This window comes from Miniopterus natalensis, chromosome 14, assembly GCF_054644295.1.
Source record: "Miniopterus natalensis isolate mMinNat1 chromosome 14, mMinNat1.hap1, whole genome shotgun sequence".
Lineage (NCBI taxonomy): Eukaryota > Metazoa > Chordata > Mammalia > Chiroptera > Miniopteridae > Miniopterus > Miniopterus natalensis.
In genome coordinates this window covers 42,760,232-42,779,544 of record NC_142094.1, presented here as the reverse complement: position 1 = coordinate 42,779,544, position 19,313 = coordinate 42,760,232, and the positions used below count along the sequence as shown (strand labels likewise).

General features: G+C 49.5%; 1 protein-coding gene across 4 annotated transcripts in view; it reads right to left on the bottom strand.

The window, feature by feature from the left end:
- Positions 1-19,313, bottom strand: part of PAX2 (paired box 2) — a 73,315-nt gene that overhangs the window by 22,247 nt on the left and 31,755 nt on the right. For 2 of the 4 annotated variants that reach the window (XM_016219867.2, XM_016219865.2), the window contains exon 6: positions 14,747-14,815. The exons of the other annotated variants lie outside the window; for them this stretch is intronic. In XM_016219867.2, coding sequence (XP_016075353.1) covers positions 14,747-14,815 — 69 coding nt within the window. The remainder of the gene's footprint in view (positions 1-14,746; positions 14,816-19,313) is intronic. 4 annotated transcript variants of the gene reach the window in all.

Here is a 19,313-nt window from a genome sequence, read left to right as displayed (position 1 = left end):
AGCAATGAAGGTAAGGGGACAGGGTGGGGAGGGAGTAAGGAATGGGGGATGGGAGACGACTGAGGAAAGGCAGAGAGAGAGGCAGAAAGGGAAGAAGATGCCCACCCTGGGAGCCTGGGGCCATGCTGGCAGGGGGGTGGGCACTTGCCACAGGAATCAACCTGCTGGCTCTGCTTCCCCATCAGCCTGGGTATCCAGCTAAGAAGGATGGCCCAGGGCCTACAAGAGAGTAGGGGGTGGAGGGGGGGAGGACAAGAGAGTGGACAAGGGGCAGAACAGACAAGAGAACACGGAAGACAACACAGGAGAGGAAGAGAAAGTGAAGTCAGCTGTCAGTGCCGACCACTCGGAGAGACACCCCTCCCAGGAGAATGGGGAGAGCGAGCTCAGAGTGCGATTTCTAAGGGTAGTCTCAGAGGTGACAGCAAGGGAGAGGGTGGACTTGGGCTATGACACCGCTGCTAGGCCCAGATACTGAAACACCTTTTGGCAGAGCTGGGCTAAAGCAGAGGAGGAAGCAGAAGTGGGTCTTGATCTATGCTTCAGAGTGCGCAGGGAAGGAAAGGGAGTGCGTGATTAGGTAGCATCCTTCCCCTTGTGAGCACCTGTGCGCAGGGACCATGACCGATGCATCTCTGGAGCTCCAGGGCCAGGCACGGAGCTGGGCATACAGTTGGTACTCAATGAATGGTGGAATAAATGAATGAGGCTCTCCCAGGGAGCATTCAAGCCAGACCCCTGGCAGGTCTCTGAACTGGCAACCTGACTGGCTCGGCACCCTAGGACACTCAGTCACTTTTCAGGCAAGTCCCTCACATCCCTAGCTCTCAGAGGCCCCTGCTAGACCTATGCCCCCCTTCACTCACCCCCACTGTTTGTTCGCTTCTGGCAGCATCCACTCTGGTCCACAGGAGGCCCTTCCTGCTCTCATCAACACCATCCTGCCCACCTGCAGTGCCTCTACCCAAGGGACAGAGAACACCATATTCCCAATTAAAAACAGAACTTGACCTTGGAGCAGCAGAACTGCGATCCAAAGAAGGTAAGAGAGATTGCTTGAGAATGGGGCCCAGACGGCCTCTGCATTGGACTCCCCAAGCCAAGGCCCTGATCACAGAGAGCAGGGTCAGAACAAAATGGGTCTATTTGCCCATGGTGGGAGCTGGTTCCAGGGAAAGCCTTTCCTAAATGATAGGAGGAGGCCTTCAGCCTTCATCTTGACGGGATAAGAAGCCCACTCCTTGTCAGGATGCCAAGAAGAGGGCTGGAGTACGGTGGCCATATGTCCTGAGCTTTCTGGAACAGTCTGATTTCCAATATCCTTTCCCACTCTTAGGCCATGTTTTTAGACTGAGGTTGGAAAATGTGGTTGCTGTAGGTTTAGTAAGAGCCCACAGAGCAAGGAAGGAACTATGTGCTAGTCGGTCTCCATATGTGGAGGATTCAACCCTGTTCTCCTCATGTCCCCTGCCCAGCCACCATCCATTAGCAGCTGACAGTCCCAGGAGCATATTACATGACATTGCTGAACTTTACTCAGCTCACTTAATCCCCTCAACAACCCTGGCAGGTAAATACTGTGATACTTATTTTAAAGATAAGGAAACTGAGGCAAAGAGAGATTAAGTAGCTGATCCAAGGCCATGCAGCTGGTAAATGACAACCAGGATTTGAATTCAGGTCTGTCTGATTCCAGAGCCTGCTCTCAACATCATTTCACTCTGCTGCCTGAAGGCCAAACCCAGGCTCCCAGCTAAGGGCTACTTGGCCCCACCTGGGACATGGTTTTCCTCCCAGCATCCCCACTTCTCTGCTTTGCATCCTTCCGACACTGAGGCTGCAGCCTGTGGCCCATGAGCTAGCTGAGCACAGACTGTGCCCAGAATGATGAGGGGACACCTGGTCTAAAGTCCTTATTTTACAGTAATGAAAACTAGTGGGGTAGGTGGTGAGGTGGGGGAGGGGAAGTGACAAGTCCAATGTCACACAACCAGGTAGTAGACGCTTAGGACTGCAGCCCATTCCAGGACCTTTGTCTACTACGGTGTGAGTACTTTCAAGGAGAGTGAGTCACCACGAGTCCTTTTTGGAATGAGGCAGATATAAATAAATTAATTAAACAAACTGCTGAGTTAAAACTTTGACGTATATTATTCTTTCAAGGAGAACAAAAGCTCATATTGTCTTCTCCTCTAACCAGTTCATATTTGCTTAGTAGTTAACAAAAAGGTTTCAAAGACCTTAGGCTATTTGGGTTTCCCAACCACTCTCCCAGGTAGGTGAGGATTATAACCCCCTTTTTGCTGGACAGAAAGCTGAGGCCTGGAGTTCATGAGCTGTAAGGAGAGTAAGGGGCTAGCTCAAGGGCATATCAGGGAGCCCGGCACAGGGATGGTGCTCAGTGCTCAGTAACAAGTTGTGGACCGGACCAATGAGCGTCATCAGCTCCCAGTCTCCACGCAAATGAACTGAACTGCAAAGCCAAAGATCATCTTGACTGAAAGGAGAGCCACCCACCTCGCTCTTCTCATTTAAATTTTTCCATATCATCCAAGCTTTGTACAATAAGCATGTACCACTTCTAGAATCACTAATAATAACTTTTACTCTTCAATAAAAAGATCTGATCTCATTCGCTTAGCCTTGTCACTCCCCATCGTCCTGGGATTCCCTGGAGCAGAGCTCTCTGCCTCCCACTTCTCTGATCCCAGAACCCTCTCTCTGGCTAATCATAAATAAGGTTGTCCAGTGAGGTCTCAGCAGCTTGGAGAGGGGGGCAGTCACTTAATACCGTGTCTAAGGGATGAGGGCTACGGGCAGGGATACAACAGAAGTGCTGTGTCTTCCTCGTGTGTGGACATTCTTCCCAAATTCCCAAAGTAGTCACTGCAAGGGACCAGAGAAATGCTCGTGCACTGACCAAAAGGTAGGTAGGGGTGATGGTAATAGGCAGAATGAAATAACATCATTTCTTTGGTCAGGAAGTGCCAAGGTTACCAAAATCTACAAAATTAAGATGGGATGAACGGGGGCTGCCTGTCAAATTCCAGGAAGTAAGAATTAAGCATTTGAGGGTACTGTTTTAAAGTATAGTAAAGAACTACACTAATTTCAGTTTTCTAAGACCAAACACTAATATCTACCTGTCAATGGGGAAACTGACAATATTAGGGCTTTCGCATATGCTCATGGAGTCCATTTAACTTTACAAGGTAATTATTATTAGTCTCATTTTCAGATGAGAGGCGAAATTATTTGTTCAACACTATCAAATTTCCCTTCTTTGTCAAAGATTGTCATTATCATCAGTTAATGAGCACTAACTATGTACTAGGCAGGCTCGAGGTGCTTTACACAATTCTCTCTAATCCTCACAGACCACTTGCAAAAGAGATACCATTAGTTCAATTTTTCAAAAGAGGAAACAAGCGCAAGGAGAGTTAAAAGCATACTCAAGATCACCCCGCTGACAGGAAGCAATCTTGGGGAAAGTAAGTCCTACTTCATCTGCAGACATAAAATGACCTGAAAAAGTGATAAAGGAAGAAAAGAGAAAAGCATGAGGAAGTGGGAACAGTGGGTGATGAGCTTCAGGCCTCAGGGGGCTGGGGGGAGCAGGAGGGGTCAAGGCCAGCTGTGGTTGGGGTGGGGCTCTGGGCAGATATTTGCTCCATACCATTCTGACCTAGGCCTCTGGCCCCTTCTCTCTACACCTTAGCTCCTCTAACACCCCTTCCCCCCCTGAGGGGTTCACCCCCAGGCTGCCCCGCAGTCTCCCCAGCTGCCAGTTGTTGCAGTTTCAAACTCAATTGTTCTCCTTGGTACTGAGGCAAATGGAGTCATTAATTACCTTCTATCGGCTGGGCTGAGTTCAGAATGCGATCAATATCTCCGCTTGTCATTCTGGGCAGCCCGCCTGTGCAGCCCCAGCCCCACCCCCACGGCAGCAGGGCCGAGAAGGTCTGGCTGCCACCCGGGCCCTCCCATCTGACCGAGAACCGGGAGTATGGGGTTTGGGACCAGGAATGGGGCTGCTTTCCAGACTGGGAGAAGAGCAAGGATTAATGGAGTGGGGAGGAGGGGGAGCATGGGGGAGAGGGAAGGAGAAAAGAAAGGGAAGGAGTGGAGAGAATGAGGAGAGGAGGGCAGAAGGCAGGAAAGGGGGGACGAAAGAAGGGAGGGGGGAGAGTGAGGGGAAGCATTGGGAAAGGAGAAGTGGATAGGGAATGGAGGCGGGAGGAGGGAAGCAGTGCTGCCATGTGCTGGGAGGGGGCTGGGCTGGAGACTGTGCTGGTGGACACAATGCCTGTCCAAGGAGCGGGGGTTGTCATCCCATTGCCTCCTATCCTTAACCTGGACAACCTGTGAGACTGCCCTGGACAGGAACCCCAAGCCAAGCTGAAGAGGGGGGCACAAAGAAGCCCTTGGAAATCTGGCCCAAAGGCAAGGTTCTGGTAAGCCTTCCAGCCCTGGAAACCTTTGACCAACAGGTTCTCCTTGACCATGCCTGGCTTCCAAGCACTCAGTGAGATCATGGTAGCTTGAAAGGTGGGGGGGGGGATGGGGGGAGGGTGCTTGGCTTGCCTGACCTGTCTCCCTGTGCCTCTGGGGACACTAACTGCCTTAGTGACCCTAATTTAACACTGGACTGGTAGTAACATCTGGGTTGAACTCCTAGTTTTGTCACTCATGTGCTGTATGACCTTGGCCAAGTCCCTTGAGCTTTTCTGGATTGAGTTTCCTCAGATGTATACCAGAGGGTTGCTAGCTCCCCTCAGCAGTATGAATTTTTCCTTTCTCTGTGTTCCAACAGCCATCTATCCAAACCTCTATTGTAGAAATAATAATAATAACTAAAATCGATTCACTTCCCATTATGGTGCCAGACACTCTGCTTAACGTACATCTACTGATTTAATCCTTACAATAACAGCAGCTAACATTAAGTGCTTACTATACATTAAGCACCCAGCTCAGAATTTTACATATACTAACTCATTTAATTTTCACCAGAACTTAAGCAGGGAGCTTCTATTATTATTCCCATTTTGAAGGCAGGGACACATCTTTTTCATCTTTATAAATCTAGCACTGGGCCTGACACATAGTAGGTGATAAAAACGTTGACTGGCTTGTCAAACAGAAGTCCAAAAGCAAAGGTTGATAGATTCTTAACTTGCCTTGTTCAACATTTTACCTTTTAGAAGGAGAAAGAAGCAACAAAGGGAATTGCTACTCTGGACTCAGTATCATCGTATTTTACAGCTGGAAAGTATCAAGATCATTTAATTCCATTCTCTCTTAGAGATTAAAAAAAAGAGGCTCAGAAAGGTTAAGTAATTTTCCCATGTCACACAGCTAGTCATCATGAGGCTGGGAACTGAGGTTCTCCACCCAGAGCCCTTTCCGCTATTCCAGGCTGCTTAATTTTGACCAAGGAAGAAAAACTGATAAAAGGGAAGCGATGGGGATCTGGGGAGGAAGCAACCATGTCTAGAGTTGACAGGAGCAAAGGAAGGAGGCAGTGGACAAAATCTGACTTGAGGAAAGCAAACTCCCATGTGTTGAGGGAAAGAGTGGTCGTGTGACCCCATAGCAAGAGATTCTAGAAGGGAACATAATGCTCTAAAAATGAAATTCCGCCTCTGCAAGCTCAAAGAATCAACCTGACAAAGTGGAGGGAGTAAAAGTGGGGGAGGGGTGGAAGAGAAGGACATTTAAGGAGAATCATTGTTGCTGCACACGAATAAGCTTTAAAATATGATGAGCCTAGATTTTAAAAGGACATGTACACCGAATAGTGGAAGATTATGCGGCCATTAAAAAATCATGTTTTCAAAGAATATTTAATGATATGTGAAAATGATTCTATATAATGTTAAGTGAAAATAGCAAGACAAGCTGTATATACAATATTCCAATTTTGATAAAAAATTATATGTATAAAATTATACATGCACAGAAAAAAAAACTGTAAAAGAAGATCAAATTCCAACAATGGTTATCTCTTGATGATGAGATTATGAGTAATTTTTTAAAAAATGTACCGTATCTTCCAAATATTTTACAATGAGCATGTATTGCACTTATTACCAGACAAAAGTTATTTTTTATCCCTTATAAAGGACATACAACAGATGGAAGGAGGGGACCATCACCAAGGATGGATATGAGAGTAGCATAAGCCTGTCAGGAAGACAAAAGCTCAGAACAAGCTGACACAACAAAAAAGGGTCTTGTAGCTCTGTTTGGAGAAAGAGCAAAAAGAAAGGCAAGTTTAGGCTCAGTGCTGGGGAAGAAGAGGTAATACTGAGAGAAAAGAGAGAGAAGGCAGAGCTTCTCCACCAAAGAAAAGAATTTCCAAATGGGACCAGCAGGAGTTGCCCAGGTCAGGAGGGGACCGGGCAGGTACTCCTAACCATTTCCATTAAGTGAACTTTCCCAGGCCCAGATAATTCATGTGGCAGGACCCTGGGGGGCAGGGGAAGTTAGATAGCATTCTAAAATTTTTGTTGATAATCCTTGAAAAGTCACAACAAAAAACTGAAGCAGTGACAATGCCTAATGCCATCTGCCTTGCAAGAAAAGGGAGGGTGGGGAGGTAAGCATATGCAAATAACACTCCAATAAATTTAATATTGGGGTCTGAAAATATTTTAGAAGAAATTATTATATAGTTAATTTGTGGGCACTAGAAAAGAAAGCAGTGATACCCTGGAGTTTGCATGCACTCACCAAGAATAAGCTGTGGCCCATTAATTAGACATCAGTGCTTAGATCAAATGCCATCCCCACTAAGACTTCCTCAATTGCCCTGGTTGGAAGCAACTGCCCCCCCCTTTTAAAAACATTCATCATAGCACTTCATACCTTGATTATAGCACCTATTACATTCTGCCCATAAATAAATGTGCACATCTATCTCCCTATTAGATGAAAAGCTTCTTGAGGTCAAGGACTGCGTCCTATTTACCTCTGTAAATCAGTCCTGCCATGCTTCATACATAGCAGGAACTCAATCTGTGCATCAACTTAAATTGGATTGATTGATTAAAGAAATGCTCTGAATGTAGTGAATGTTAACATTTCACAAAGAATCTCCTTCCTAACTTTGTGAAGAAAAGTGAAATGGTTGATGGCTGCTGGACTCAACAGTACCTAGAACATTCATTTATCAAAACCAGGAGGGGGGTCTCCACTGATGGGTCATGGGGCTCACCTTTAGTATTTGAAAGGAAAAGAACTCTAAAAAAAAACCTCCTAGGGTGATGATATAGAAAACTTCCTTATGATCTTAATTGGGTAGAATTAAGAGTCCAAGCCAACAAGATGAAATTCAACAGGGATAAATGGAATGCCCTATGTTTAGGTTAAAAAAAAATCAATTACACAAGTGCAGAATGGGGTAGACTTGGCTTGATAGCAATTGATGTGAAAAAGATCTCGAGGTTTTAGTTGACCACGAACTCAATATGAGCTTGAGTCTGACACGGCTGCTAAAAAAATCGAATGTAATCTGAGGCTACATTATGGATGTAGAATCTCCAGGTGGAGAGTGGCAATGGTTCTACTGTACTTGGCATTGGCTAGATTGTCTCTAGAGTTTAGTGTTTATTTAAGAGGGGCTTTAACTGTCAAGAATGAACTCAGAGATGGGTAACCAGGATGGTTAGGGACCTCCCGCAAGTGCAGGGAACACATCATGTGAGAAACTGAAAGACACTCAGGGCTCAGCTCATTGTTTTTGCAGGTGCTCAGTAAATCAGATGGAAGGAATGGAAGGAAGGGAGGGAGGAAGGGAGGGCCACTCTAGGTGGTTCATGTCATTATCTCTATTTTAAAGATGAGGAAACTGAGATTCTGAGAGATTGTGTGATTAGCCAAAGGTCCCAGAGCAAGTAAGGAGTGGAAATAGAGCCCACATCCAGAAATTTGAATTCTAACAGTGACAACTGTCCATCCACATCCTATGTCCATGCAGGGGCTGTGGCCTGTCAGGCAGAACTGCTGGAGGGGAGAGTTCTATGAGTGGCCCATAAGACATGATGACCTTTAAAAATCTGAGACTACCTGGAGACTCTCAGCCCAGCCACTGGCCTCCCTCCCCATGGAAGGGGTCCCTAGAGCCAGTCTCCCTGAATCTTAGCCACTCCAAGCTCAAGTCCCATTTCCTTCTTGCTCTTCTAGCTACTTCCCTAGATTCCTAGTGAACACTTAGCCAGATGGTTCAGCTTATTGTTTGATGTGTGATAGCTCTGCCTCTCCCAATACACTGCAAGTTCCTTGAGATCCACATCCTGGTTCTTTGCTCCTCTCATACCTCCCAATACTGGGGACCACATTGATACAAAGCTCCCGAGAGAAAGAAGTATAAATTTCCACCTATTTATATGCCAAAGCAAGATCACAGATTCTCAGCAATCTGAAATGGATTACAGAAAATTTGCCCAAGAAAGATAGCCTGAATGATCATTTAAGGCCCTCATGTTTCCTAACCAACCAATAGAGAAGAGGGAGATATGAGGGGGCCCTAGAACCCCAGAGATTTATACCTGTACAGTTACTTTCTCTGTTTTGAATGTTAGTCCCCTCTTTCCATCCAAAACCCCTAGTTTGCCTGTAGGAAAGAAGGGCATGGGCACCCACTGCCAACCGGACCAGCCTGAGTGTGTGTGACCCATATGGGAGGGCGTGCACGCACAAATGCGGAAGGGGGAGGGGAGGCAGAGGCAACACAGTGGGAGGGAGCAAACAGGCAGCAGGGAGTGAGCACTGGGTGGGTTTGGGTGAATTCCCCCCAGTGACCAACTTTCCTGCCTGAGAGCATGCACTGTGCCTTCCTGCTGGCAGGGGCTGGGGTCAGGCTCCCTGACTGCTGGTGGAGAAGGAGGGCTGGCTGAGGGTCTGTCTGTGTGGGACCTGACTCCTCCTTCAGCCCTCTCCTGGCTTTCTGGAAGGGGCTGGGGCCTTCTGCTGGGTGCTGGACTCCAGCTGGAGCCAGAGCCAGTTAGAAACCTTCCTGGAGCCAGAAGGGAAGGGGGCTTTGTTAGCTCAGAGGACACAAGCAAGGCGAAAAATTACATACCAGGCCGCTCTAAGTATGCTTGTTTAGAGAAACTGCTTGCATTTATGAAGTCTTTGGTGCGGAAAGCAGGGTTGCAAATGACTGCATCAGAGCGACAGTAAAGGCCATTAATTTCCTGTTATGTTTTCCTGCGTTGGGGGCTTTATTAATTTAATTTTACACTGTCGAACAACAGCGAGAGCTGACACTGCCACACGGCCAAGGCTGGGGCTTTCTTTTTGTGTGTGTAGCAAGGCTTTGCCTGACATGCAAATCAACGCTATTACCGGAACCAATAAAGATGTGTGGAGGGAAGAGGGGCGAGATGGGGGGGAGGGGGTAAGGAAGGGAAAGGAGAGAAGGGAGAAAAGGGCAAAAGCCACTCTGGCCAGTTTCTGCCACCCTCCACGCCCAGCACCTCCTGGCTGCCCAGAGTAGCCTCCGCAGGCGGCAATTTCTGCCCGTCCTTCACTTTCCCTTCGACTCCCTTCTCCCTCTACTCTGTGCCTTCAGATGACTCTGCCTCTGTTGTCCTCCTCTGTCCCAGACCCTGGCAGAACCTGAGTAAGGACGAGAAGTTCCCAGGAAGAGGAGACGGAGCTCTCCCACTGCCTATCCCAAGCAGAGGCATGTTCTGGAAGCAGAGGGGCAGGAGATCGGATGTCGCCAACCCAGCAGGCTGCAGCGAAGGCCTTTGTTACATACTACTACCCTCCCCGGGCATCTTCGCCTCCACACCGCCTCCAAAACCAGGGATCCTGGCCCACTTACACCCTGTTAGCACACACACACGAGCCCATGTGCTTCTGCACAGGAAGAAGAGTCTAGAAAGGCAGATATTCCAGCTTCCTTATAAGTCCCTCTAAGAGCTCCCATATCCCAACCTTGTCAACCATTTATTTCCTTTGGATTTCCCGAAAAAAATACTGTCTCTCATTATTTTTCCTTAGGAGACTCCAGCAGCTGTCTTCAGTAGCTGTAAGGTACCTACTTGGTCTAGATCCAACTGCCAGAGAAAAATGGATCCGGAGCATCAGAAAAAAGGCAGGTCCCTGCAGCCCACGTTCTGATCCCGCTGACTACACTGACCTCACACTCGCCTCTCAAAGATCACCCACACTACCCCTCACCCAGAGTGGCTTCCACAAGCTGCCCTTGGCCCCGCTCACGACACCAACAGTCCACCCAAGCATCCGCACTGCCAGTGTGTCTGGGTTGGCTACACCGCCAAAGGAGAGGGAGGTGGGGGTGGGGAGGGAAGAGGGTAGGAAAGGGAAGCTCCTGAAGTCACTCCTAGCACACACACTGTCTGCATCTCTCCATCCATTCTCTGAAGTCTGCTGGGGTCTAGGGAGATCTGTATGAGCCAGTGAGAGAGAGAGGGAGAGGGGAGAGAGAGAGGGAGAGAATGTGTGTGTGTGCACGTTGGTCCGTGCACCTCTCCCTCTGTCCCTGGCTTGCCCATGCCCCTGCCTGCACTTTCTGCTTCAGGAGCTGTTTGGCAGGCTCTGGGAGGCTGTTGGATGGAGTCCAGCTCTCCCTGGGAGGAAAGCATAAACTTCATAAACTACATTTACTTTAATGCAGGTTCCTGGGGCAGCCTTCCTCGGGCTTTTCTTCCCTACTCTTGTCTGCTCTATCTTGATCACATTTTATCCCAGCCGTTGTGTGCATCCAGACCACACACACGTGCACACACATGCATGCACGCGCACACACATACTTTATAGCTAGTACTCCTGAAAAAGGTGAAGCCCAGCGCAGGAGGAGAATGGACAAGGTGTGCAAGCTGTGTTTAAAGGAGAAAGCCTTGGCCAGGCCCTGGAAAGGCCCTAGTGAGATGCCCACGCCCTTGTCTCCAGTGGAGATGAGCACAAAAGATACTTTGAGGCAGACAGGCAGGTGCCTCAGGGAGGGAGGGATGCTGACATTTTGTGGGGATGGCCAATTTAGGAGCCACCTGGAGGCTGGGCTGCGGGGCTCCAAGGAAGGGAGAAAGAAAGCGAGGCCTCCATGCAGGTTGAGGTTTGTGAGGCCTCCCTTGTCTGGTGCTGTCAAGGTCAGGAGGTTCGGGTTCACCGAAGGGTCAGGATGGTTTGAATTACTGGCTCTGCTGCAACTCGGCTCTGAGGCTCGTGATCATCTCCCAGCCCTCCCCCAACACTCCTTGCTTTTCCACCCCTACGGGGCAGAAGGGGAAGGTCCTGGAGAGCCTTCCAGCCACCCTAGCCCTGAGGAAGGCCGGCAGGGAAAGAGTCCTTCTCTGGGCTCTAGAGTTCTTGTGCAACCCGCAATGGGTGGGAAGCTGCGAGGACCCATTCCTCTGTCAGGCAGCAGTCCTGGGTCTCCCCAGCCTACCTTCTCTCCAAACCCTTTTTCTGAGGGGTCCCCGTGGCCCTGCCCTTCTCAGCTGTCCGCTGGCCTGCAGAGGAGGAGGGGCCCAGTGAGGCCAGCCCACTAGTAGCAGGGCTGGGGGACAGCCTCAAGGCCTGGTCCCTCGCTCCTGTCCCCAGCCTGTGCCTGGGGGGAGGAGGGCAGCGCTGAGGCAGCCCTTCTCATTTCTCGCTTGGTGCCCTTGCAGGGTGGGGGAAGGTGAACAACCCTACCTGCAGGGCTGGAAGGTAGCTGCCAAGTGGAAGGCTAGGATTTGAAGACAGAGTCTGACAAGATGGGTGTGCATACACGTGCCCAGGAACGCACAGATGCCTTTGCTGAGAAAGTTGTCATACTCTGCTACACCCACCCCAACTTCCAGCTCCCTCTACTGCTAATCTATACATTCTCTCCTGGGGGCTGGGGTCGACCTATTTTGATGTTTTGGCACTTTATGGGGGGGGAACCTCTTTTGTGCTAAATTGCAACATACTTCCTCAAACAAGGAAATATAACTCTTTACAATAGCATGAACTGGTTAGGAGCCTGAGGTGGTTAATGATTTGACTGAAGTCTCTGGTATAAACTCAGGGATTTATGTATAAATTCATGCACCCATGTCCGCTTCACACTGCCATGGCTAACCTCCGGTCCTTCCCCACAGAGGAAAGTCAGTCCATGTGTGTGCAGGACCCAAGGTACAGGCTTTAATAAAACATCGACATAACCTACACCTACCTCTGTATAATGATATGGTCAGCGTTCAACAGGCTCATGGCCAGCACTGTCCAGAGTTTGGCTAAAATATGTGATCCAACTAAGATAGAAAAGTTCCCCCTTCAGTAGGAATGGCCTGATTTCCCAGGTTACTGGGAAGACATAATCATAACAACAAATAGGTGTTCATAAGTGGGTTTTTTGGTGTTTCAGCGAATGCTGACCTTTGAACCTTAGCTCTTTCTTAGACTAGAGTGGACATTAGCTAGGGTTTGAATATTTGTTGGGAAATGAACACAGGTAGAGCTCTGTAGATGCAGTTAACTCTGACACCTATCTAGATGGAGGATTACCTTTCTGCAGATTTGGTTTCTGGACTTTCCTGGGACTTGCCTCATGAGGAGCAGTCTGTGACCTGTGCTAGGTAGTATAGTGTATGTGAAATCATAGAATTCCAGCAATAACCCACAGAGCACCTGTCCTTAGAGAAACTCAAACTGCTCGGCTTCCCTCTGCCTGTATAATGTCTTCTTATAGGGCCTGGCCAGGGCTCAGAGAACGATGGAAGCAAGAAGAGGCTCTGCAGTTCCTTGCCCACGTTGTAAGCTACTGCAGAGCTCTGAGGGTAAGTCATCCAGGTCCACACTCCTGGGTGGGGGGTCTTTAAAAGGGAATCAGATGGTTCTGTGCGTGTGTGTGTGTGTGTGTGTGTTTAAGGATTAGGTGGTGAACACACATAACTGTGTCCAAGTGCCACATATAAGTTAAGGAGTCTGCAAAACCTCTTTTTGTTTACCCAACATAGTGCAACCTCACAGTCTTCTAGGACTTCCTCGGCACCACTCCCAGCTCCTCCAGGCTGAACCCTGGCGCCCACTAAAATAGTATGTGCTCAGCAAAACTTCCTTAAGCTTATCCCATGCAGGGAATGTTCAGACCTTTCTTTGCTTCTGCCAGCCTCCTGCATCTGGACCAAAAGGCCACAGAGGATTGACATGTGGTCCTGAAAGAGTCAGGCTCTGGCTCCTGCTTCTGCCTCTAAATGTTCGCCCATGCAAGCCTACCAGGGAGTGCCCACCTGCAGACTTCCCCATTCGCCTCCTCCAGGACCACAGGTTGTGCCTAAAGTCCCAGGGCCTGGCGGTGGGGCACTGGCAGCCTCTCCTCTTCCCCGGGGTCCTCCTTGCTGCCTTTTCTGACACCAGCACTCTTCCCACTGCCCCTCCAGAAGGAGAGCGGGGAAGAGAGACTGGTGACCAGGGCATGCCTGGTTTACATTAATGAGATACACCGAGCGTAATCCAGCCAGGGAGGCAGCCTACAAAAGGAGGCGATCGCGATCGCAGCGGCCAGGAGCAGAGCTGCTCAGGTAATTGGTTTATCTATCTGGAAGCAGGGGGAGCAATCTCAGCACAGACAGACTAGCAGTAAAGTCTCTTCCTTAAGGCTATTTCCTTTGTCTTTTCAATTGCTTGCACATCCATGTGAGAGAGGGAGAGAGTGTTAAAGAGAGAGGGAGAGGGAGAAATGTTAATTTGTGAATTAATGGCTTTTCTCAGCGGAATTGTAAATTCAAATGTCACCTCACACGGTGACACCACGGCTGGTCTGCTGAAGAAGCAATGATAAGATCCCCCACCTCCCTCGGTGCCCCTCCCTCCCCAAAGATAGCTGTGGAGTGGAACATGCTACTTTTAATTTGCAATAACAACACAACAGAGGTATGCAGTAATGACTGCCTTCCTCCCCCCTCCTCCTGGCTTCCTTCCCCCCAGTCCAGTTGGCTCCCCACTTCCTCCCTCCCCAGCCCTTTGCTCTTCTGAAACCTCACCCCACCCTGGCTGCCCCCACCACACCCCAGCCAGGGCCTGATCACATGGGGGGGTGCCTTTGGAATTGACGATGCTGCAACCCTCTCTTCTCCTTCAATAATCAGGGAATTAATGACCCTGAAGTTAAAGTGAGGCTGATACGGAGGCCCTGCCCAGCGTTGGGAAAAAGCCTTCATTGTTTTCAAGCAGGAGGCGGGCAGCAGTGAGGGAGATTCATGGATGGAGATTGAATATGCAATTTTCTTTCACCTTGCCAAGAGCTGCCCCTGGGCTGTGCCTGGCCTAAATTTTTCCTTTTACCATCTCTGCCTTATCCGGCCCTCCCACCTCCCTTCCATTCTTTCCAGAAAATTACCTTCAAAATTGATTTCCACTTTTACAAACAAATATAATGGGAACACAGGAAAAAACTTGGGCCGTGATGAATTAGGGCTGTCAGGTGCTTCCAGGTCTCCTTTGCTTTTGTTTTACTGCCCGATCTGCTCTTTGTTTTTCCAAGGGCTGGAAAAAGTGCCCCCCATCCACTGAGTGCCTGACCCTCCAGGCCACTGGGGTCTCAGCCCCCAAACCCAGCAGTGGCCCGTGGAGAAAGCGATCCAGGCCCTGAGATTCTGTGAGCCCCTTGGTTTCCCAGTGGAAGCTCGCACCACCTCCTCTTCTGCTCACTGGCCCTTAGGAACCCACTCTCTTAACAGTCTCTAACCGCCACCCCCAGCTGTTTCCCCTGACCCCCACACCATGTTCCCTCTGGCCCCCATACCTCTTAAAGTCCAGACCAGATGCAAACCTCCACCTCCTCTAATGTGGGCAGGATCAGTGTATACCTCAACTAGAGCAAATGAGAGACAGACAGACACTGAGAGATCCCGAAGACAAGCAGGTAGAAGACTGAGGCAAGACCCCGAGATTGGGAGACCAGGCTCCTCTTCAAAGGGTATGAGGATGCTGAGTGGCAACTCTCATATAGCCTAAGGGTGTAAGGGCTCCCTTGCCTTGAGCCCCAGGCCACCCCTGGAGATAGGATCAGTACAGCCCATCCATTTGCCAACAGAATGCAGGGTGATGCCTATGGGGCCCTTAGGGCAAAAGTCTACATGCACACTTGTGCCTCAAGACCAACACACTCAGGGCCTGCTCACTAGCATTGGTGGACATGTACCTGCTCACACCTGATCATCTCTTCAAATATATACACTATCCAGAAGGCTGTGTGCCTGCCCAATGCATGGTGTTCTAATCCCCTTTCACTCAAAAATCCAGGATACTGAAAAACACACATACTCACATTTTCATAGACTGTAAAAAATTACATATGTGTCCATCAACAAACATACATTTCCCAAGGTAAGTAAACAAATTTGCAAAAGGGAGTGGAATTGCACAGCAGTGAATAGAGGGAGGGATGCCTCCATGTTAGAAAAGTAGGGGGTCCTATATTTATTTACACGCAACTGAAATGCCTGTGGATGCTCAGAGAGAACATGTCACCCAGCTAGATAACCGCAGAGCCAATCAGTAAGCAGAGATGGACAAAGGTCCTCCTGATCACACATGGGGGGCTGACATCTTTCCTCCACTGCCCTCGCTGCCCTACTTAAAAGGGGCCACACCAAGATTAGGGATGTTCTGCCCAAATAAGTTTCTTTCTTACATGACTTCATTTCTTCTCAAAACATAAACCTGCCAATTAGGCCTTCTTCCCCAGAAACACAGCACCCCATCTTCCAAGATGGATTGGCCAACACTCTACATCCATGACCTCGTGTAGTCCTCTCCACGGTGAGTGCTGTTACCATCTCCACTTTACAGAGGGAAGACTGAGCTGATGAAGATTAAGTGACTTGCCCAAGGCACTAGAGTTCAAAACCAGCTATGCCTGACTCAAGAGCTTGCACCACTTCCCACTGGGCCACACTGCCCATTCATGCAAGCGATTCAGGGACTACCTGCTGGCCCCACCCCAAATCTTCCTCTTAGACAGAGTAGGTGCCACTCATTTCCACAGCTTCATTCCCTCATTTGCTCCAAGTCTAACCTGAGCAACACACTTGGGGACCTCTAGGAGGAAAACTAACTAAGGAAATAAACCATTTCTTCCAGTTACGGTTCCATCCAAAGCAGAAGGGAGCTATTAAAGGCAGTGACAGGACTCGGCTGTTTGCAGCCATGCAACCTGCCCTGCCTGCAAATGCACAACTGCACCGGTTTGGCAACACTCAACTGCACAACTCATTGTGCACCTAATTAATGGAATGCAAAATCCCAGCCCCCTGCAATCCCACACATCAAAGGATGAGACCAACACGCCTCCCCTCCCACAGATTAACAGACCATATGACTTCATTTGGATTTTTGGACAAGTTATGTAATTGCTCTGTGTTTCCACAACACTTTGGGCCACAGCTGAGAGCAACTGGGTGAAGGCAAAGAACTTTGGTTTTTCAGTCTGAAAAAATACAACAGTCTCTATCCTCCAGCCACATAAGCCAGGGCAAGCAAATTCAGGGAAGCAGTGTCTTTCAAAGGACCCTAATGTACCCACCCAAAATTGTAACCAAAAAGAGGTAGAGCTTTAGCGGGGTACTGAACCGGGGTTTACCTTCCCAGACTGTCTTCTGGGGGCTCCGTGACATAACTTCCTCATCTATCACTGGCCTGTCTACCTGTCTCATTCTGGGAGCTCCTGGACTCTTGGGGGTTGGGGGTCAAAGCTTCTTGACTAGCACATTTCTCAAAGGAAAGTCTGGGGATTCTTCTATACTTCCAAAGGCCAAGGCCTGAGAAGGCGGCTCCAGCAGACTCGCAGTCACTGTCAGTTTCTTTTTCCCCAGAGTCACAGCTGATCGGCCCTTTACTAATATCTCCATAGATATGATTGCTGCGGATACTAATAATGCTGTCCATATTCCAAGTGCCAGTGCCAATAATGCTCTGGGTATTATCACTGTGAACACCAATAACTACTGCTGAGATTGTCTCCAATAACGCCAGCACACGCTGCAGTGATTGTCCTCGCTAATGCCCAACACCATGACATTGTTAGAGCTGAAGAATAGGCTGAACTGTACCCAGAGGCAGGAGTGGGAGTGGCTTCCTGGAGGACAGAGAGGCTCAGAGCTTGCCCTCGGGGTATGACACTTCTAGGGAGATGCCACAGTGACAGGGGCCAGCCTGGCAGGACATCAGAGTTCTCCTGGAGGGAAATGTGTCTGTCCACTCCCTCGATCCCTTGACACATAGACCTGTTCCCATCCCAAGGGCCCTCAGCTCCTCAAGCCAGTTTCTCTTTTGCCTGCAGCGCTGTCCCAATAGCTAAAGGACACACCTGGGTGTCTGTGCAGCCCGTGCCTGAGGCTGCCTCCTGCTACTGGCCTGCCAGCTGCTGTGCTACCTTGGCCTGACTGCAGAGTTGGGCTACATCATCTTGACACATAATTATCTCCCCTATTCTTAATCATCTGAGCTGCTCCCTAATGCAAACTGGGCCTGGCTGCTTAGAGGCACCAAGAGTGGGGGAGGGGAGGACAGCCTGTGAAAGGTCTGCCTTTGCTCTTGCCTCTTTCTTCCCACCTGGGTCCGATAGATCAAGTGTGTGGTGTGGGGATGAGGGGTCAGAAAGAACTGGCCTCCCTCATGGGCTCTGGCCTCCACCAGGGAAAGGACAGCTCCATCTGATCTGTGGTTGATCAATAGGAGTCAGAGCAAGAGAACCTTCCCACCCCCCAAAAAGAAGTAGGGCCACCGATGCTTCCTGCCACCTAGCTAGCCCAAGGAGTGTTTAAGCAGTAAGAGGAGCTGTGGAGGCCCCCATTGTCCGTCACCTAGAGGAGTCCAGCTGCTCCTTGAGATGTCTCCCTGCTGACGCCATCACTGCCACCCTGCTGGAGGATCTTCCCGAACCCAGCCTTGTCCTTCTACCTTCCTGCTCAGACACTCAGACACTTTCAGTGGCTACTCACGCCTGCAGAAAAGTCCAAACTCCTTATGTGGTCTGGTCTTGACCTGATCTGTGACCCTAACCCCTTTACTTATCCTGACTTCCCATGCTCTCCCCTTTCGTCCGAGCCAAAGTGCCCCTGTACTTTCTCACCACAGAACTTACTGGTCTCAAGGCTGGGTCTATCAGAGGATTTCACACTGCCATTGTCTTTGAACGTGCCCCTCACCCTTCCCTCAGGCCCCTCCTCACAGAGCAGCCCTTCCTGGGGTTATCTCTCTCCGCACTCTGAGCTCCCATAGCCATCAGCCCAGACCTCCACCACAACAGATAGACACGGTGGGCTTTTCTGCTCTCTGGGCTCACGTGTTTTATACGCCCCACTAGACAGCAAGCTCCTTAAGGACAAGGGTCATATCTTGTTCTGCTTTGGGATCCTATAGCACCACGCCTTTCTTGCCACTGACGCACGGGAAGGGTTCATTGAATTGAATTGGCTTGAAACAATGAATGTGACCAATCCCTCTGAAAGGAGAGCACTCTGTTCTGGCCCAACCAGGCCCAACCTGGGGTGGCCACAGCCTCATGCCAGTGCTTCCCCACCCTTGGCCTCTTTTCATGGCCCACAGGAGCCCAGTAATCAAAAAGCATGCTTGTGTCCGACCGCAGGACAATGGGAGAGGAGGTGAGGGGGCCCTGTGGCCTATCCTGGCCCCCTGAACATCTTTCGCTCTAAAAAATACAGGGCAGTGGTTAAAGGAGAAACCCCTTAGGGTTTGGGGCAGAATCTTCCAACCCACTCAGGGTACCAGGTAGCTTGGCTAAGGCCTGAGTATAGGAAACCCCCGGGGAGAATTGGAACTAAGGGCCTTTCACACAGCCTCCCACTGCCCATCAGGGGCTGTGGCCAAAACAACCACAATGAAATTTAGTGAGTGGCAAAGGCCGTGGCAGCCAAATGGGTTTGGATATTTGGGAAGAAGGAGAAATAGAGCCAGACAAGCTGTTTCCCTGTGAAACGAGGCCATTAGGGCTTCTGGAAGGAGGCCAGCACCAGGTCATCGCTGTCTTGCCAGACCCAGGCCTCTCCTACACTCTGTCACTTCCGCTGGAGGCCAGGGCTCTCACACTCTCTTTTTCTGGGGCCCAGGGAATCTCAGCTTTGTCCCTTTTCTCTGTTCCTTACCCTCTAAAGCTGCCCCAATCAAGGGCTCATCTGGACTTGGGATGACCATATGATTTATTGTCTAAACAGGACACTTTTGGGAGAAAAAGGAGATGCTGACTAGCCAAGATGTAGAGACAAAAGGCATAAATTGGGACCGTCTGGGCTAATGGGATGTATGGTCACCCCCTTTATGCTCATCCTTAGAGGATTCTGTCTATTTCA